The following is a 21,826-nucleotide window of genomic DNA, read 5'->3' as shown; positions in this document are numbered from 1 at the left end:
AAACACAGCAGGACCAATCAGAGCAATCAGAGTCCGCTACAGCAGCACTAGGCAAAAACTATAAGGCTGGGGTCACACTCGGCGTAAGACAATACGGTCCGTTTTTTACAGCTGTAATACGGCCGTAATACGGAGAAATGTTCCCAAAATATTGATCCGTAGTCAGGGTGTGTCAGCGTATTTTGCGCATGGCATCCTCCGTATGTAATCCGTATGGCATCCGTACTGCAAGATTTTCTCGCAGGCTTGCAAAACCGACATCTAATGCATTTATGTGCTCAAATGTTTGGGAAAACATATATACAGTATATATATATATATGTCATAGAGACACATATATATATATTCTGTATTTATATTTACTTCAGCGCGATATCTGTGAAAAGCCGGTAATTCAATTGCCGGCTTTTCATTTCTCCTTCCCCAACCCGACAGGATATGAGACATGGTTTACATACAGTAAACCATCTCATATCTCCTTTTTTTTGCATATTCCATTCCCGGTATACCGCCCCTCCCCCTGTACATTATATACTATACCGCCCCTCCCCCTGTGCATTATATACTATACCGCCCCTCCCCCTGTGCATTATATACTATACCGCCCCTCCCCCTGTGCATTATATACTATACCGCCCCTCCCCCTGCACATTATATACTAACCGCCCCTCCCCCTGTGCATTATATGCTATACCGCCCCTCCCCCTGTACATTATATACTATACCGCCCCTCCCCCTGTGCATTATATACTATACCGCCCCTCCCCCTGTACATTATATACTAACCACCCCTCCCCCTGTGCATTATATACTATACCGCCCCTCCCCCTGCACATTATATACTAACCGCCCCTCCCCCTGTGCATTATATGCTATACCGCCCCTCCCCCTGTACATTATATACTATACCGCCCCTCCCCCTGTGCATTATATACTATACCGCCCCTCCCCCTGCACATTATATACTAACCGCCCCTCCCCCTGTGCATTATATGCTATACCACCCCTCCCCCTGTACATTATATGCTATACCTTCCCCTCCCCCTGTGCATTATATGCTATACCACCCCCCTGTGCATGTTAGTAGTGTGTATGTGCAAAATGTGGGCGCTGTAGCTTGTAAAATAAAGGGTTAAATGGCGGAAAAAATTGGCGTGGGCTCCCGCGTAATTTTCTCCGCCAGAGCGGTAAAGCCAGTGACTGAGGGCAGATATTAATAGCCTAGAGAGGGTCCATGGTTATTGGCCCCCCCCCATGGCTAAAAACATCTGCCCCCAGCCACCTCAGAAAAGGCACATCTGGAAGATGCGCCTATTCTGGCACTTGGCCACTCTCTTCCCACTCCCGTGTAGCGGTGGGATATGGGGTAATGAAGGGTTAATGTCACCTTGCTATTGTAAGGTGACATTAAGCCAGATTAATAATGGAGAGGCGTCAATTATGTCACCTATCCATTATTAATCCAATTGTAGGAAAGGGTTAAAAAACACAGACACACACACACATTATTAAAAAGTATTTTAATGAAATAAACACAGGTTGTTTAAAATTTTATTGCTCTCTCAATCCAGCTGCAGACCCTCGCTTGGCAAAATAATAAACCCACAATATACATACCCTCTGATGAACTGTCACGTCCCACGAGGTAATCCATCTGAAGGGGTTAAAATATTTTACAGGCAGGAGCCCTGCTAATGCAGCTGTGCTCGTGCCTGTAAGCCCCAGCGAATGAAGGAAATGTAGGTCAATGACCTATAGTTAACTTCAGTCGCGGTGAGGCGCCCCCTGCAGGTTGTCCTCATATGACCTGGAGCCTGGGAAAAAGTTCCCAGGCTGCAGTTCATGAGGACATCCAGCAGAGGGCGCCTCACCGCGACTGAAGGTAACTATAGGTCATTGACCTACATTTCCTTCATTCGCCGGGGCTTACAGGCACGAGCACAGCTGCATTAGCAGGGCTCCTGTTTGTAAAATATTTTAACCCCTTCAGATGGATTACCTCGTGGGACGTGACGGTTCATCAGAGGGTATGTATATTGTGGGTTTATTATTTTGCCAAGCGAGGGTCTGCAGCTGGATTGAGAGAGCAATAAAATATTAAAACAACCTGTGTGTTTATTTCATTAAAATACTTTTTAATAATGTGTGTGTGTGTGTGTGTTTTTTAACCCTTTCATACAATTGGATTAATAATGCATACGTGTCATAATTGACGCCTCTCCATTATTAATCTGGCTTAATGTCACCTTGCAATAGCAAGGTGACATTAACCCTTCATTACCCCATATCCCACCTCTACACGGGAGTGGGAAGAGAGTGGCCAAGTGCCAGAATAGGCGCATCTTCCAGATGTGCCTTTTCTGGGGTGGCTGGGGGCAGATGTTTTTAGCCATGGGGGGGCCAATAACCATGGACCCTCTCCTGGCTATTAATATCTGCCCTCAGTCACTGGCTTTACCATTCTGGCGGAGAAAATTGCGCGGGAGCCCACGCCAATTTTTTCCGCCATTTAACCCTTTATTTTAGCAGCTACAGCGCCCACATTTTGCACATACACACTACTAACATTAGTAGTGTGGAATATGCAAAAAAAAGGGGGATATGATATGGTTTACTGTATGGAAACCATGTCTCATATCCTGTCGGGTTTGTGAAGGAGAAATGAAAAGCCGGCAATTGAATTACCGACTTTTCACTAACACCGCTGCGTATTTCTCGCAAGTCACACTGCTGGTCCGTGTGGAATCCGTATTTTTCTCGCCCCCATAGACTTTCATTGGCGTTTTTTTGCGCAATACGCTGACAAACGCAGCATGCTGCGATTTTGTACGGCCGTAGAAAGCCGTATAATACTGAACCGTAATATACGGCTGATAGGAGCAGCCCCATTGAGAATAATTGTGCCGTTTGTTTGGCGAGTTTTACGGATGTATTTTTTGCGCTCTTAAGTCCGTAAAACTCGCTAGTGTGACGCCGGCCTAACTGACATGGTGATAAATAGCCAACCTGAACCCAGACAGAGGCTGAGAAAGGTTAACTCTTGACATGACCAGATCGGGAAAAAGGGAAAACAGGACTCAAAACCTGGTCTGGATCATGACGGGTTTATTTCCTTTTAAATAGTAATTATTATAGATAAATGAATCGGGTCTGCCCTAGAGTATAATAAAAGTAGGGTGACAAAAAAAAAAAATACTCGCATGTAACCCAACCGCAGCCCCCTAGTCCTCCAGGCAGATCCTCCCGGCCTCGTCTTTCCTTCGTAACTTTGCGCAATGTTCTCTTCAGTCTGCGCGGAGATCCAAACAGGGGAATTCAAGGCAAATTTAACGAGCCTGAAATGTTCTCATCTCTAGTAATTACACATATAAATGTAGGGCTCGTGCACATTTTATCTTTCATATTACATTTTGTATTTTTTGTGTTTGTGATTAAAAAGTTCTTCTTATGCCGTTTCTACCAGGACCAAACGGCACTGACAACCCCACTCCATCTACCATCACTGCAGATGACATGCGCCCCATTAAAATTGAACCCGGACTCACGCCTCCGTATGGACATTCAACATTATCTCAGGTACTAGAAAAATGATGCTTCCTTGATGCCTAAAGAGGCCCGGTCACCTAGTGTAGGTTTGTGGGAAAAGATTCAGTCCAGATAAATAGTTTAACTAGAGTCTGATGGGCTCCAGTGGGAAATTTGGACACCCCCTTCCCCTTTTTTGGTCAGATGCATGTTTCCTTGTAACCTTCCAAATTTTATAAGGACATGTGTGTCCCCCCCCATCCACTATGTAGTAATATCTCCCAAGTTGTATTAATGTCCCTCATCCTGGGGCCATCCTGGTATGTATGTCTCCTATCCTGGGCCCATCCTAGGATATGTCACCCATCCTAGTATATATGTCTCCTGTCCTGGGCCCATCCTGGTATATATGTCTCCTGTCCTGGGCCCATCCTGGTATATATCTCCTGTCCTGGGCCCATCCTGGTATATATGTCTCCTATCCTAGGCCCATCCTGGTATATATGTCTCCTATCCTGGGCCCATCCTGGTGTATGTGTCTCCTGTCCTGGGCCCTTCCTGGTATATACTGTATGTCTCCTGTCCTGTGCCCTTTTTGGTATATATGTTTCCTGTCCTGGGCCCATCCTGGTATATATGTCTCCTGTCCTGGGCCCATCCTGGTATATATGTCTCCTATCCTGGACCCATCCTTGGATATGTCACGCATCCTAGTATATATGTCTCCTGTCTTGGCCCCATCCTGGTATATGTTTCCTATCCTGGGCCCATCCTGGTATATATGTTTCCTGTCCTGGGCCCATCCTGGTATATATGTCTCCTGTCCTGGGCCCATCCTGGTATATATGTCTCCTATCCTGGACCCATCCTTGGATATGTCACGCATCCTAGTATATATGTCTCCTGTCTTGGCCCCATCCTGGTATATGTTTCCTATCCTGGGCCCATCCTGGTATATATGTCTCCTGTCTTGGGCCCATCCTGGTATATATGTCTCCTGTCCTGGACCCATTCTGGTATACATGTCTCCTATCCTTGACCCATCCTAGGATATGTCACCCATCCTAGTATATATGTCTCCTGTCTTGGCCCCATCCTGGTATATGTTTCCTATCCTGGGCTCATCCTGGTATATATATTTCTCCTGTCCTGGGCCCATCCTGGTATATATGTCTCTTGTCCTGGGCCCCCCTGGTATATGTCTCCTGTCCTGGGCCCTTCTTGGTATATATGTCTCCTATCCTCGGCCCATCCTGGTATATATGTCTCCTGTCCTGGGCCCATCCTGGTATATATCTCCTGTCCTGGGCCCATCCTGGTATATATGTCTCCTATCCTGGGCCCATCCTGGTATATATATCTCCTGTCCTGGGCCCATCCTGGTATATATCTCCTGTCCTGGGCCCATCCTGGTATATATATCTCCTGTCCTGGGCCCATCCTGGTATATATGTCTCCTATCCTGGGCCCATCCTGGTATATATATCTCCTGTCCTGGGCCCATCCTGGTATATATCTCCTGTCCTGGGCCCATCCTGGTATATATCTCCTGTCCTGGGCCCATCCTGGTATATGTATGTTTCCTGTCCTGGGCCCATCCTGGTATAAATGTCTCCTATCCTGGCCCCATCCTGGTGTATGTGTCACCCATCTTAGTATATATGTGCCCATTTTTATACAAATGTCCTCCATTCTGCTGCTGTTCATTTAACGGCATCCTCTTCTGAAGCCGGCACAGAAAATGGCAGCTGACTTCAGCGTGCAAGCTAATGGCAGCGAATGACGTCACTTCCATGCTCCACCTGGCATCAGCAGGCCCCTCTCCCGCTTTGGCCCTGTCGCGGTTGCAGAGGGTGCTCCACTGGTCTAGATAGTATTTCAGAATTTGTGCTTAGGAGTCCAGTAGGTGGTCCTACTTGGTGATTGACATCCATGTGCCCACCCACTGGACTCCTAAGCTGCCTATGCTTGCTGCCTGCGGACTGTACTGCATATTTAATGCGATGAGTTACACTGGCGAGGAAAAGGGTAACAATGTTTTGAACTTTTGACTTTCAGGCTCCATATCTCACCATCCACTACTGCTTTTAACGTGAGACCATCATCATAGTTGCAAGTAACATTTATGTACGAGATAGCCAAGATGATGGCAGTCTCACAATCGAAGCAGTAGTGGATGGAGAGATATGGAGCCTGAAAGTCAAAAGTTCCAAACCTTGTTATACCCTTTAGCTCGTCAGTGTACCTATAAAGTGTTCTCCTTGCTCATATTTCTTCATATACTCACCACCGATGTTCTTCTTGCAGACATCAGCTTTGTCTACCATCACAAGCCATCCATCATCCATTCATTCAATGATCGGTCTGAAGCTTTCTCCACAGACCCATCACTCGTCAATGAACACATCTCCTCAAACCAGCTCCAAAAATGACTCCTGGAATAGTTTGGTTTTAGCCTAATGCAAGACTCAACCTTGGTCTTTCGACACCTCCGGTCATGACTTGGAATATTCGGTTTATCAATCAAGGATTTGGTCATCATCGTGTATGAGAAAAGCTGCACCAGAGAGGCATCACTCAAAAATGTTAAAAAAAGAAATGGTAAAAAAAATAGAAGCTCTCAAGAGACTTAAAGAAGAAAAACTTCGGCTACTTTAGAAGTTTAAAAAAAAAACAAGAAAAAACTTTTAGCAAAGTAATTTAATGTTTATACTTCTAGCAAAGGACTTTTATACAGTGGACCATATTTAATGTGAACGGACAGATAGGCGCCTGGAGAAAAGTCAACAATTCTCCGTAAAAGTTTCGAAATCTGCAGCAAAATTTTTGTAAACTTTGAAGGGAGAAATTGCATATATATTAATGAGCAACACTGGAAGCGTCTGGAGAACTTTATAGTTATTGTTATGGCGATCGGCGCAAACATAATTTAAAAACAAAAACTTTTCATACTTTATCAAGACGGGGGGGTGTCGATGAACGCTTCCACTGTTGAGTCTTTTCTCATCCTGCTCCCAGTTAAATAATTATTTTTTGTTTGGTTTGATCTAAGTAATTACCAGCAATAGTCCATGAGCCAAGAACCAAATTTGACGATATCGGTACCAAGCGGAGTGACTAATTCTCTTTGGTATTTTTAGGTAGATGCATGTCTGTAGTTTATTTTTTGATATGATAGCCCTTACATATACGTAGCTTATTAACCCCTTCAGCCCTAGGCCTATTTGTACCCAAGTGCCTAAGCCAATCTGACCTGTGCCACTTCATGGGCTAATAACTTTGGAACGCTTTCACCTATCCAAGCCATTCTGAGATTGTTTTCTCGTGACATATTGTACTTCACGTCAGTGCTAAATGGGAGTCAATATATTTTACCTTTCTATATAAAAAAATGCTAAATATTCGGAAATTTTGGAAAAATCGGCAATTTTTTAACTTTGAAATTCTCTGCTTTTTCCAAAAATACTGATACCCCCCATAATAGTTATTAATTTACACTCCCCACATGTTTACTTCATATTGGCATCATTTTGAAAATGAAACCTTATTGTTTTACGACGTAATAGGGCTTATAGTTTTATGCGCAATTTTTCACATTTACAGCAAAACCCACTTTTCAAAGGACCAAGTCACTTCTGAAGTCACTTTAAGGGGCTTACATAACAGAAACCACCCATAAATTACCCCATTTTGCAAACTACACCCCTCAAGCTGTTCAAAACTCATTTTTAAAAACTGTTAACCCTTTAGGTGTTCCACAGGAATTTTAGCATGAGCCAAGAACCAAATATGACGATATCGGTACCACCCGGAGTGACTAGATGTAGTATTTGTAACAAAATTTAATCCAAGTTATGTAAATACACACTGAACATGTCATGTGCATATATATATATATATATATATATATATATATATATATATATATATATATATATATATATATATATATGTTACTCCATAATATCTTCAACATCGGACTCTGAATCTGACTGTTGTTCTACTGGCTCGTCTTCAGTACCCTTGTTCTGGCATGTCTGTAATCTGCACATGTCTGTGCACTTCAGGCCATTGCTGAGGCAAGTACACTGAGGAAGTTCACATGACCGCACACACTTGCAGGACAGTAGCTGTATAATAGCTTCTGGTGCTGGTGCCCCTTGCATCCACTTGACAACAAGCTTTCCGTCGTTATCTATCATCCAACCGCAGTCTGTTGGGTTTGCAACCCATGGCTGGCTCTGCAGACTTCTCCTCCAGATCGCAGCCTGGTAGTTTGCACGCAGTGCATGCATGAAAAGGCAGTCCTGGCAAGGAGGGAGTTGACTTGACTCTACCACTCCACGTCTGGCACAGAACAGCTGATAACGGAGCCTGTTTACCTCAGTTGTTTGGGTAGTTGGCAGGTACATGTGGCAGGTGATTTCCTGTAACTTCTCAAAAAGTTCGGTAGACACTTCCCATGAACGACCAACTTCCTGAAAGGCATCCTGGTATGTCTTGTTCATCTTCAACTGCTTGAGTGTCGTCATCTTCCCACGGCCAGCGAATGCACTGACGGTGTCACAGCCTGTAAATGCATGCATACCAATCAATGAATCACATACGCTGCCTCCCAATGTTCGGCTCAGAGTGGTGATATCCAGGAATCTTGTCCGGTTCTGTGTACCGCATTTCTGGAACAGGTGGGATGGGATTTTGTGGCACATGCCCAGACACAGGACCATGACATCAGTATCCTCCGAAGTGATGATGACCGACTTGTAACCAGATTCTGCTGCATGAAGAGCATGGAGAAGGAGGCGTGTGTCTGCTTCTTCTTGATTTGACTTAAGGTCAGCAGCCTCTTCCCACTGTTCTTTGGTGATCTTAAAGCAGAGCTGCTCACATGTGACATACAGCTCCTTCTCCTCAAGCTTCTCCCTGTGGTGTTTCGCCTTCCATTCTTCTACCAGAAACTTTATGAGACTTGCCTTGTTGGAGGAACTACTTAGAAGCTTTTTCCACTGCTGGATGTTGTGCCCATGTTGAATGTTCTTGAAATGGATCCCTGTGCCTTCATATCTGTTGACTCTTTCTGTATCTTTGATGGATGTCTCCTTGTAGACGTCAAAGACAATATCAATGCGCTTGCTCTTAGCACCCTCATGGATAGCGCGACTCATTGCTGTGCCTGCTAGCTGGCCAAATGTTGCATTGTTTCCCTTCAGTTTCTGAACCAGGCTCATCCCATCAATGATGGTTGCAGAGGGCTCGGGGATCACTTCTGCAGGACGAGCATTCCTCTCCAACTCCCTTGCGAGGGCAGCCTTGTTGGTCTTGCGGATAGACCCATCACCATTGGCAAGTGCCCATGGCAATGGACCCAGGGGATGAGTCAAGACATCACTCATTTGTAGCTTTCTGTTCTCAGCTACAAGTATCATCTGGCCAAATAGGTTTCTGTCAGCCTTCAAAATTACCTCCTTGCCAAGACCTTGTCTGCGTGTCTTCATTTGGATGTTAGAGAACGTTTTAAGTTTGTTCTTCGTCATCTTGTCATGAAACAATGTAGTTGGCTTATCGGTACCCAAACGCTCATCCTTGAATGTTTGATATGCATCCTCTCCTATACTGTATGCCCCTTGAAGGTCTTTGGCTACATCTGGTGGTGCTACAGTCGCTGTTGACAAACTGATAAGTTCACCATTATGCTCTTTGTTGAAGGGGTTCACCCAACCTGTCTCCAGCAGTTGAACGAAAGATTGGACATCGGCTTCATCTCTTCTAATCCTAGACACCTGTAGGTCTGAATGGCTGAAGTCAGTATATTGTTGGCCTACCAGGGCCCTCAGCTGCCTCAAGTACATACTGCGGTACTCTGATGTCAGGTAGAACCTGGAAACAGCTCCAACTTTGAGGCTGAAGCCTTTTGTGCCCCCTGGTGTCTGGGTGTCTTTGTTGATTGTCTCTTCAATGGTCTGGTCCACAGGAATTCGTCCAAAAGGATTCTTGCTACCGATCTGGACCGAAAAGCCACCTTGCATGAAGTATTCATGGACCTCTGGGTGTTCTATGGGCAGCCGAGACATTGTGGCATAGTAATAGGTTAGGTATCGGGCATAGTTGACCTTGTCATAGGCAAAACACCATGGTATCATCTGTCGGATTGCTCCTAGGTGAAGCATCCAGTTGCCTTCTCTTGAAGCTCGAACCAGGGCCAGCATGGTCTCGACCATGTCCAAGTATGACATCCAGAATGCTGAGAGTTGTTCATTTCTGAGGGTCTCAAGATAAACTTGAAAGAGCTTCAGGGTAAGTGTGCAAGATTCATTATCCAAGAGCTTTTCGAAGGATCCCTGCGACACACTGATGTTCAGCACAGAACGTGTATGTGTCAGTGTGTGTGCGTGTGTTGGGGCACCTCAGGGTGTCTTCAAATGTGACATAGCCCCCTAGATTTCTTCCAGTAAAATTTGCACTCCAAAAGTCATTTGGCGCTCCTTCCCTTCCGAGGCCTGCCGTTCCCCAATACTGCAGTGTACGACAACATATCGGGTGTTGTTGTGTTCGGGAGAGATTGGTGAACAAATAGTGGGGTGCATTTTTTGCTGGTACACCTCTTAAAAATAAAAAAATGAGCCTAAAATGACACCTTCATGTAAAAAATGCACTTTTTCCATTTTCTCAACCAAGTGTTTCCAACTACTGTGAAACACTGGTTGGGTCAAAGTGGTCACTATACCCCCTAAAAGATTCCTTGGGGGTGTAGTTTCCAAAATAGGGTCACTTTTTGGGGTTTCCACTGTGGGGGTACCTCAGGCAGCCTTCAAATGTGACATGGCCCCCTAGATTTCTTCCAGTGAATCCGCCACCCAAAAACCACATAGCGCTCCTTCCGTGTTGAGCTGTGCTGTGTGCCCATACTTTAGTTTACGAGTACATGTGGGGTGTTTCTATAAACTGCAGAATTAGGGTAACCAAGTTTGGGTTTGCCGTTAACCCTTGCTAGGTTGCAGGTAAAATTGGATTACAATGTAATATCTGGAAAAAAAATGAAATTTTGAAATTTCGCCTTCATTCTGCTAAAATTCCTGTGGAACACCTAAAGGGTTAACAGTTTTTAAAAATGAGTTTTGAACAGCTTGAGGGGTGTAGTTTGCAAAATGGGGTAATTTATGGGTGGTTTCTGTTATGTAAGCCCCTTAAAGTGACTTCAGAAGTGACTTGGTCCTTTGAAAAGTGGGTTTTGCTGTAAATGTGAAAAATTGCGCATAAAACTATAAGCCCTATTACGTCGTAAAACAATAAGGTTTCATTTTCAAAATGATGCCAATATGAAGTAAACATGTGGGGAGTGTAAATTAATAACTATTATGGGGGGTATCAGTATTTTTGTAAAAAGCAGAGAATTTCAAAGTTAAAAAATTGCCGATTTTTCCAAAATTTCCGAATATTTAGCATTTTTTTATATAGAAAGGTAAAATATATTGACTCCCATTTAGCACTGACGTGAAGTACAATATGTCACGAGAAAACAATCTCAGAATGGCTTGGATAGGTGAAAGCGTTCCAAAGTTATTAGCCCATGAAGTGGCACAGGTCAGATTGGCTTAGGCACTTGGGTACAAATAGGCCTAGGGCTGAAGGGGTTAATAAGCTACGTATATGTAAGGGCTATCATATCAAAAAATAAACTACAGACATGCATCTACCTAAAAATACCAAAGAAAATTAGTCACTCCGGGTGGTACCGATATCTGGCCCGGCTCATGGACTACAAGAATCGTCTTCATTTTCCTCTGTTCCTTTCCAATGTTTTTAAGGAAGTCAGTGTACGTCTTACAGACACAAAATGAAAGAAAAATTGCACAGTTTTTGGAATTTGGAGACAAATTCATAAAGGTTGACTCCCAAGTCCTCTCGAAAAGATAATGAAGACTCCACCAATCAATCTGTAAAATCTATATCTGTACAGAAAAGTGTGACAATCATGAAACTGTTATCATTAATTTGTTATTTTGTAAAATTTTAAGTAAAATGAAGATAGAATTGAAGTTTGCGATTCATTTAAATATGAACTTTTCATGTATTTGGTCACATCGCCCGGTAGGATGCTCGTTGACCCTTCGCTCCACTGCCATCGAAGCCATTCCATCCATAGTCTAAATAATCTCAAATTTTCTCGATTTTAAATATTCAACTTTTTCAAAAGTTTAGTCCACACCAAAATGGTTGCCCTGACTTTCTGTAAACGTATTGAAAATGACTAGTTCTTACGAAGACTTAATGGTTGTAATTTAACTGTACGACTTTTTTATGACTCACGAGGCGAATAGAGACCAAGTGGACTTGCATAGTTACGTAAGTTAAAAAAAGACCTAGGTCCATCAAGTTCAACCTTTTTCCTCCAATTATTAATTCTTTGTCCAATGGTCATCATGGTCTTTACATGTCAAGACCAGAATGTGGTTCGTGGCTTTTCACGTTGAGGAGTTTGATGCTTCCAACAGATGATGATCTGGAGACACAACTTCCTGATCTTTGGATCCTTTCTCCTTAAATTATCATCTTCATATGCAAAGCCATTAAATGGATATTCCCCCTAAAAATTAGATTATTGCTAGGATATACCATCACTTTATGATCCGACTTCTGAAAACTGAACGTAAGACTTGTCCTCTGTAGGAAAGCCAAAGCAAGCAAGGTTGCATTTTAGGATTTCCTCCACCATGCTGGTAGTGATGAGTGAGTTGGTTTTATGACCTCAAAACTTTTGGAGAGCATCCTCTTGTTTACTGAACTCAACTTCTAGCCCTTTCTAAGTTTTCCCATCACACTGCAGTCAGCTCCTCAGTCTACGGATGGCCCGGTGGTCAGCTCCTCGGTCTACGGATGGCCCGGTGGGGCGTAAAGCTAATGAAGTGGACACAAAGCTGTACCAACACTGAACCTTTCAGTATCAGGGCAGTGGGGATCAAATCTGTTGAACCCCAACCTTTAATAAACTAATGACGTATCCTATGTGCCATCACTTTAAAGGATAGCAAAACGCCATTAATATTGTTGATATTTATTTTTTATAAACCTCCTACATCTCTTCGAGGGTCAGTTTATTTGCTTACTATAACGGTCAGAAAAACAATCCAAAAAATAAGGCAACAGTATTAAGTTGACCAACTCTTTGCCCAGCCCTGAAAATACAGTGCATCCTTTTTACATAAACTTGCACAAAAACTGACAACCGGTCTGTTAAAAGAAGAGGGTCAAAATATATATAAATATTTTAGGTCTTTAACGGCCTTTGACTCAATTTCGATTAATTGTAACTTGACAGATGAACGATCTGTAGGAAGTTCGATCTGGTGCAAGCCTAGATAGGTCCACCAGGGTCTTCTCCATTATCTTGAAAGTATCAAGCCATCGGTTTGTTGTCCTTCCTCTTCGCCTTGTTCCTATTATTCTTCTGACCATGATGTCCTTCTCCAGTGATTGCTCTCTTTTGGGTCAATATGGACAAATTATATGGGAAGTTGAGAAAAACTCCAACAAAATACAATATATAGATGTCTAGAGGTGCAACCAACTTTTTACGGAAGTGACATAAGGTGGAAAGCCGATGGTGACCTCAGTCCATTGTCTGTCTGGTTTCCTTCAATCCTATTTTTGTAACACTCCATAAAAAAATCTATCATTAAATAATGTTATCGCATTTTGGTTTGTTTATCCATATATTGGCGTAGAAGCTTTCCTACTTTTATACAGCAAAAAAATACCCTCCGGAAAGAGAAAAAAAATTGCCATTTTGGTAGGATATGCCATTAATGCAGGGAGAACTCGAATTGACTGAATGGGCACTGTAGCCCCTCGTTCTGTATCAATGGGGGATGTATAAGTCTGATCTCCACCCATCATAAATTAAAGTCCTAGCTTTATAAGATTTAATAAATAATAACCCTTTCATCACAGCTGGTCCCTCAGACCTACCAATATGGCAGCCTGAAGACTGAAGGCTAATGGCTAGTTACTAGTGAAGGCGGCCCATTTCGGTGATGACCCCTTTAGCTCAACAGGAGGCGACGCAATTAAAAAAATGTGTTTACTTGCAGTGATGACATCACGTACTTCCAATTGACCGCTGCAGCCAATCGCTGGCCTCGGCAAATTCGTGCCATGCGTGCCAGCAACACCCTTGAGTCTGCAACAATGACATGGATGTACGTGATTGTGACCTCAGTCATTTGAGGGTTTTCTCCGGCAGCCAGTCGAGGGATAATGATGACTTCGATCCTAACTTCACCGCCTTCTAAAAATGCAGATCAATGCACGTGACTGATAAAAATGTCTTTAGTAAAGATAAATAAGTGAAAATTGTAAATTTAATAACTTAGAGGTTTCTGATAATAAATGTTATTGTTATTAAAATTGTAATTTTTTTTCTCCCCTTTTTATAAAGTTGGATGTATAAAAGGCGTAAAACACAAACACACAGGTAAAAGATTCGTGTACGCATTAAGAATACGAAGCGGTCACGAACGACACTTCTAAACCTTCCAAATTTCAGAAAATAAAGCCTACTAAAAATTTTATTTTGTTCAATTTTATTTTTTCTTCCAACGTGGGTGAAGTAATAAGAGTCTAAATAATGGAAATCGGCATTCATGGATGAGGCTTTGGGGTGCATTATCCCCAGGAAAGCTGAATATGGTTGTTTGTGAAATCTTGTTCCCTGAAAGTTATCATTTTCACTTTAAGGGTGCATAAATCGGAACGAGATTGGAACACAGTGCACGGACCGACTGGCGGCTTTCCCGACCTGAGTGCGACAGCTGTATAAAAATGCATACAGTTCCCTCGCTGTGGTCAGGAGAGTCGACGGCCAGTCCATCCAGTGCGTTCCAGTCTTGTTCAGATTTTATACGACCGTTTGACTGTTCCCTTAATGTCACACATTATGGTGAAAATTAAAAAAACAAAACAAAACACATTTCTTATGAATACTTTGGCAGATCAGACATGTACCGTATATACTCGAGTATAAGCCGACCCGAGTATAAGCCGACCCCCCTAATTTTGCCACAAAAAACTGGGAAAACTTATTGACTCGAGTATAAGCCTAGGGTGGAAAATGCAGCAGCTACCGGTGAATTTCAAAATTAAAAATAGATGCTCCATACCGTTCATTATGGCCCCATAGATGCTCCACATAAAGCTGTGCCACATATAATGCTCTGCACCGTTCATTATGGCCCCATAGATGCTCCATAGAAAGCTGTGCCATATACAATGCTCTGCACCGTTCATTATGGCCCCATAGATGCTCCACATAAAGCTGCCCCATATATAATGCTCTGCACTGTTCATTATGGCCCCATAGATGCTCCATAGATAGCTGTGCCATATATAATGCTCTGCACCTTTGATTATGGCCCCATAAATACTCCACATAAATCTGTGCCATATATACAGTGCTCTGCACCGTTGCCCCATAGATGCTCCACATAAAGCTGTGCCCTATGGGAGGTGGAGCAGCCTATTCATTTCTGTAATGAGCGGTCCCACGTGACCGCTCAGGGGAAGAGGCTGCGGCACCCGGAGACCGTGGGACGGGTAGGGGGAGCGACAGGAACGCCAGAACTAGGTGAGTATATGACAGTCCTCACCCGCCGACCCCACCACCGATCATGACTCGAGTATAAGCCGAGAGGGGCACTTTCAGCCCAAAAATTTGGGCTGAAAATCTCGGCTTATACTCGAGTATATAATATATAATATAATAAGAAGAGGGAAAGAAGCCACTGACCTGACAACCCTGGCATCTTTCAGAAGGTCACATTACACCTATAGGGAGTAAGGATGTAAGGACCCTCGTATACATTACAGTAAGGTTGACCAAATCCCCTAATATCGATTTTACTAGGTGGTCTGGCTGCTGAGAGAGTATAATGCAGCACCCATAGTCATCCATAAAGTATAAAGCACTGTCCATAGTCATCCATAGAGCATAGTGCACAGCATATAGTCATCCATAGAGCATAGTGCACAGCATATAGTCATCCATAAAGCATAGTGCACAGCCCATAGTTTTCCCTAGAGTATAATGCTTCCCCAATTACGTGCACGCCGACATCAGCTGCTGGCCTCTGATTAGCCGGCAGCGTTTATTGCCATGCATGGACCCGATGGATCTATATTCTGTAAGAGACTTCAGCTGAATGTACATCCGAGGACGCACATCCAACTGGTGTAATTGCTGGCATAGGTGGTCTCCTCACCCGCTGGGCTTGGGCGGTACTTACGCCCATACCATCAGCGAGTGGGCCCCCCATTTGTCCATGGCCCCGGAACTTGCCTAGGTATGTTGGGTGGGGACACCGGCCTAGGTGTGCCAGGTGGGGACGCCGGCCTAGGTGTGTCGGGTGGGGACACCGGCCTAGGTGTGCCGGGTGGGGACGCCGGCCTAGGTGTGTCGGGTGGGGACGCCGGCTTAGGTGTGCCGGGTGGGGACACTGGCCTAGGTGTGCCAGGTGGGGACGCCGGCCTAGTTGTGTCGGGTGGGGACGCCGGCCTAGGTGTGTCGGGTGGGGACGCCGGCCTAGGTGTGCCGGGTGGGGACGCCGGCCTAGGTGTGTCGGGTGGGGACGCCGGCCTAGGTGTGTCGGGTGGGGACGCCGGCCTAGTTGTGTCGGGTGGGGACGCCGGCCTAGGTGTGCCAGGTGGGGACGCCGGCCTAGGTGTGTCGGGTGGGGACGCCGGCCTAGTTGTGTCGGGTGGGGACGCCGGCCTAGGTGTGTCGGGTGGGGACACCGGCCTAGGTGTGCCAGGTGGGGACACCGGCCTAGGTGTGCCAGGTGGGGACGCCAGCCTAGTTGTGTCGGGTGGGGACGCCGGCCCTGCTGCTGATGTCCCATCAGTCGCTAGAAAGAGGGGACTTTGCTGCTCTTCCCAATGTAGAGCACCTTTGGCGTCCACCACCTGCATTTAGGTGATTTTTTTGTTTTTCTGTTCTCTATTGACTGCCAAATTCATTTTTTGTATTTAGTTATTTCATTGGTCAATCACAGCAATCGGTAAAGACAAAGTTTGAAACAGGATTCTAGCTTTTGACTTCATTGTTAATCTTGTAAAAACTGAGTAAAGCAGCCCGAAAAGCAATTTCCAAAATAGGGTACAAAACGTGTGACGGAACATGAGGTGCCGAGGGGGTTATGATGCAGTTGTCACTTGTGTGGCATGTACACATATTGATTTACACATACAGTATGTACAGAGCGCTGGGAATATTGAGACTTTACAGAAACTGTATTTGTTAATAAAAGTTTAAAAATTTATGAAATGCTTAATATTTGTACGTCAGTCCCCAGAGAAACATCCGACTAAAAGACTGAAGCAGCAAAACGTGAATCCCAAATTTTCGTCAGTAGCAAAGTTCTAGGCCACCACGACTGCACATCCACTCAAAAAGTTTTGCTTTAATTTTGTTACAAATTCAGCAAACCTAATGCGGCATTTGTGAAAATTTGGGACAAATTCCATTGGCAGAGGAAAAAAAAAAAACCAGACTCCAAAAAAGTAATTCTTGTGATCAAACTTTACCTCCATGGTTAAATATAAAATGCTCCACTTGTACTTTCTGCCCCGCTGAGAACCACTCTGTGCACGGGCAATTGTGCAACATATTAAGGGTAGGCACTAACCTCTGCATCCCGCTACAACCCAGAAGATCTGACATTTACGAGACGCTCTGGCCTAGTCGTCACAATTTGATCCTTATCATAATCCTTAAGATCTTTTTATTTTCCAACTTTTCATTGCCAGTGACGTACGTAGAAATAACGGGAACCCATTGCAAAAGTCCTAATTGGAACCCCTCTACATACCCTCCCCCTCGGCCAAAAAATGAAAAAATTGGCAGTAAGTAAGTAAGCAGGGTCATAACTCCTACCTTTTAAAATCCGGGATAGAAACACATACACAGTAATTATACCAATATCGAAGCCTCTTAGGGTTCTCAACCACTACCCTGTCATGGTCCTTATAGAGTATAATGCCTTTACAAATGCCTCATAGTGCAATATATGGTTTTCTTGGTGACTGTGGTCCCATCTGCCATGAGATCATTAACAATTTCCTCCCATATAGTTTTAGGCTGATCTCTCACCTTCCTCATGATCAAGGATACCCCACAAGGTGAGATTTTGCATGGTGCCCCAGACAGTCATTTTGTATTTCTTCCATTTTCTTACTATTGCACTAACAGTTTTCTTCTCACCCAGCGTCTTACTTATGGTTGTGTAGCCCATTCCAGCTTTGAGCAGGTCTATGATTTTGTCGCTGACATCCTTATAAAGCTCTTTGGTCTTGCCCATGTTGTAGAGGTTAGAGTCTGACTGATTAATTGAGTCTGTGCACAGGAGTCTTTTATAAAGGCGACTATGTAAGACAGCTGTCTGTAATGCAGGTAACGAGTTGATTAGGAGTCTAACTGGTCTGTAGGAGCCAGAACTCTTAATGGTTGGTAGGGGATCAAATACTTATTTCTCACTGCAAAATGCAAATAAGTTTATATAATTTATACAATGTGATTTTCTGGATTTTATTTTTGATATTCTATCTCTCAATGTTAAAATTAACCTACCCTTAAAATTATAGACTGTTCATGTCTTTGTCAGTGGGCAAACTTACAAAATCAGCAAGGGATCAAATACTTATTTCCCCCACTCTATGTTTCTGTGCCAAAATCAGCACCAAAAAAGTTATGTAAAATTATATTTTTTTATTTCCACAAGGATTCTTTGATGCAGATTCCTTGTGGAATCTCCTCTGAACTTTTTTACTGAAATTAAAAAGGCTGTAAAAAATTTTTTTTAAAGAAAAAGTGCCCAAAACAACTGCATCACAATTGATGACTGTGAAGAAAAACTGCGCTGAATTCTGACATGAAAATACACACTAGATTAGTCCAACTCCAAAAAACTCAAGATAATCTACAGTTGTGCTCAAAAGTTTACATACCCCGGCAGAATTGTTGCTTTCTTGGCCTTTTTTTTCTGATAATATGAATGGTAACAGCAAAACTTTTCCTCCACTCATGGTTAGTGGTTGGGTGAAACCATTTATTGTCAAACTACTGTGTTTTCTCTTTTTAAATCTGGGATCCAGACAGACTCTTGCATCTCTCATCCAGCCACTGATGTTTCTGGATTGTGAGTCATGGGGAAAGCAAAAAAATTGTCAATAGATCTACGGGAAAAGGTAGTTGAACTGTATAAAACAGGAAAGGGATACAAAAAGATATCCAAGGAATTGATAATGCCAGTCAGCAGCGTTCAAACTGTGATTAACTAATGGAAAATCAGGGGCTCTGTAAAGACAAAATCACAGTCCGGTAGACCGACAAAAATGTCATCCACAACTGCCAAGAAAATTGTTCGGGATGTTAAGAAAAACCCACAAATAGCATCAGCTGAAATACAGGACTCTCTGAAAACTAGCGGTGTGGCTGTTTCAAGATGCACAATAAGGATTCACTTGAAGAAAAATGGGCTGCATGGTCGAGTCACCAGAAGAAAGTCATTACTGTGCAAATGCCACAAAGTATCTCTCCTACAATACGCAAAACATCACAGAGACAAGCCTCAAAACTTCTGAAACAACGTAATTTGGAATGATGAGACCAAAATTGAACTTTTTGGCCACAACCATAAATGTTACATTTGGAGAAAGATCAACAAGGCCTATGATGAAAGGAACACCATTCCTACTGCAAAGCATGGGGGTGGTATGTCCATATCTGTAGCCACGCAAAGGTGTTGCATGGTCAGTTTGGTACAAAACAGCCGGTACACACGCTCTGTGGAGCCGTACAGTTACAGTGCATGTCGCTGAAGCACCCTGATGGACAATGCTCTTATGACCCCCACTGGGTAAATGTGAGGCTTATACACAAATTTGGTATCAGCACAAATCTTTTCTGGAGCATTCACTGAGATGACAACATAGCCTTATGTGTATGTGAGGCTTTCTACTGGCACACAATGGCAGAGGTTAGAATGTAAGGGATTGAGCATGTTGGCATTCACCATGCCCAATCCTTCCTTCATCTTTATGGTGGAACGTTACTTTATATATTTGGGACGGGCTGCGTATTACTCATAGACACTCATGTGTTTAGCGAGGCAGCAGCTGCATGAGCGAGGAACAGCTGTTAGACACAGCCAGACTCCCCATAGAGAAGGCAGAGATGGTTTATTATCTTCTCTGCCTTACTGATCACTGTACACACAGAACAGAACAAGTGCTGCGTATACAGTATAGGATGCACTAACAGTTCTTCCTCCCCTAGCCCCTGCGATCGGTGCAGGGAGGGAGCAGGAGCGTCTGATAGACACAGCCAGACTCCCCATGGAGAAGGCAGAGATGGTTTATTATCTTCTCTACCTTACTGATCACTGTACACACAGAGCAGAACAAGTGATGTGTATAAAGTATAGGATGCACTAACAGTTCTTCCTCCTCTAAGCCCCTGTGGTCGGTGCAGGGAGGAAGCAGGAGTGTCTGATAGACACAGCCAGACTCCCCATAGAGAAGGCAGAGATGGTTTATTATCTTCTCTGCCTTACTGATCACTGTACACACAGAGCAGAACAATTGCTGTGTACAAAGTATAGGACGCACTAACAGTTCTTCCTCCCCTAGCCCCCGCGATCGGTGCAGGGAGGGAGCAGGAGCGTCTAATAGACACAGCCAGACTCCCCATAGAGAAGGCAGAGATGGTTTATTATCTTCTCTGCCTTACTGATCACTGTACACACAGAGCAGAACAAGTGATGTGTATAAAGTATAGGACGCACTAACAGTGCTTCCTCCTCCGTCCCACACAATCGGCGCAGGGAGGGAGCAGGAGTGTCTGATAGACACAGCCAGACTCAACAAAGAGAAGGCAGAGATGGACTATTACAATTTCTGCCTTACTGATCACTGTACACACAGAGCAGAACAAGTGCTGGGTATAAAGTATAGGACGCACTAACAGTTCTTCCTCCCCTAGCCTCCGCGATCGGGGCAGGAAGGGAGCAGGAGCATCTGATAGACACAGCCTGACTCTCCATAGAGAAGGCAGAGATGGTTTATTATCTTCTCTGCCTTACTGATCACTGTACACACAGAGCAGAAAAAGTGCTGTGTACAAAGTATAGGACGCACTAACAGTTCTTCCTCCCCTAGCCCCCGCGATCGGTGCAGGGAGGGAGCAGGAGCGTCTGATAGACACAGCCAGACTCCCCATAGAGAAGGCAGAGATGGTTTATTATCTTCTCTGCCTTACTAATCACTGTACACACAGAGCAGAACAAGTGCTGTGTATAAAGTATAGGACGCACTAACAGTTCTTCTTCCTCTAAGCCAGGGCCGGACTGGCCATCGGGCAGTTCTGGCAAATGTCAGAAGGGCCGGTGGCAGTCGTGGGCCGCTCGCCAGCGCTGACTCCCCCCGACCCCTGACTCACACCCCCCGCCGCCACGGACTCACCCCGTCAGCGCCGCCGCATTCAACTATACCGGCGTCTATGACGGCGGAACAGTTGAATGCAATGATGGAGGAGGGAGCATCTGCACGCTCCCTCTCCCATCATTCCCCACTCTGCCTGGCGCTGACACTGCGGGTACGTGATAACGTCATATCATCGCGCACCTGCTGTGTGGCCAGGCAGACTGCAGGTGCTGAGACCGGAGCCGGGAGCAGCGAATGAGGAGAGGTGAGGAGAGTGGTTTTTTTTTCTGTTTTTTTTTAAATATATCACTGAGTGGGGCTATTGTGGGGGGCTGCATTACATTCTATGGGGAAGGGCTGTATTACATTCTATGGAGGCTGTGCTGCATTACATTCTATGGGGGCTGTGCTGCATTACAATCTATGGGGGCTGTGCTGTATTACATTCTATGGGTGGCTGGCTGCATTACATTCTATGGGGGCTGTGCTGTATTACATTATATGGGGGCTGGCTGCATTACATTCTATAGGTGGCTGGCTACATTACATTCTATGGGGGCTGGCTGTATTACATTCTATAGGGGCTGGCTGCATTATATTCTATGGGGGCTGTGCTGCATTACATTCTATGGAGGCTGTGCTGTATTACATTCTATGGGGGCTGGCTGCATTACATTCTATGGGTGGCTGGCTGCATTACATTCTATGGGGACTGGCTGCATTACATTCTATGTGTGGCTGGCTGCATTACATTCTATGTGTGGCTGGCTGCATTACATTCTATGGGGGCTGGCTGCATTACATTCTATGGGTGGCTGGCTGCATTACATTC

General features: G+C 44.3%; 1 protein-coding gene across 3 annotated transcripts in view; it reads left to right on the top strand.

Annotated features, from left to right (window-relative positions):
- GATA4 (GATA binding protein 4) overlaps nt 1-6,589 on the top strand; it is a 122,961-nt gene extending 116,372 nt beyond the window's left edge. For all 3 annotated transcript variants that reach the window (XM_077291705.1, XM_077291704.1, XM_077291703.1), the window contains exons 5-6: nt 3,464-3,576; nt 5,833-6,589. In XM_077291705.1, the coding sequence (XP_077147820.1) occupies nt 3,464-3,576; nt 5,833-5,985 (266 nt within the window). In that variant the 3' untranslated portion in view covers nt 5,986-6,589. The remainder of the gene's footprint in view (nt 1-3,463; nt 3,577-5,832) is intronic.
- Nucleotides 6,590-21,826: the final 15,237 nt, after the last annotated feature.

This window comes from Ranitomeya variabilis, chromosome 2 (assembly GCF_051348905.1).
Source record: "Ranitomeya variabilis isolate aRanVar5 chromosome 2, aRanVar5.hap1, whole genome shotgun sequence".
NCBI classification, from domain to species: domain Eukaryota; kingdom Metazoa; phylum Chordata; class Amphibia; order Anura; family Dendrobatidae; genus Ranitomeya; species Ranitomeya variabilis.
Note: the sequence above shows the minus strand (reverse complement) of the source record. Positions and strands in the feature narration are given on the sequence as shown.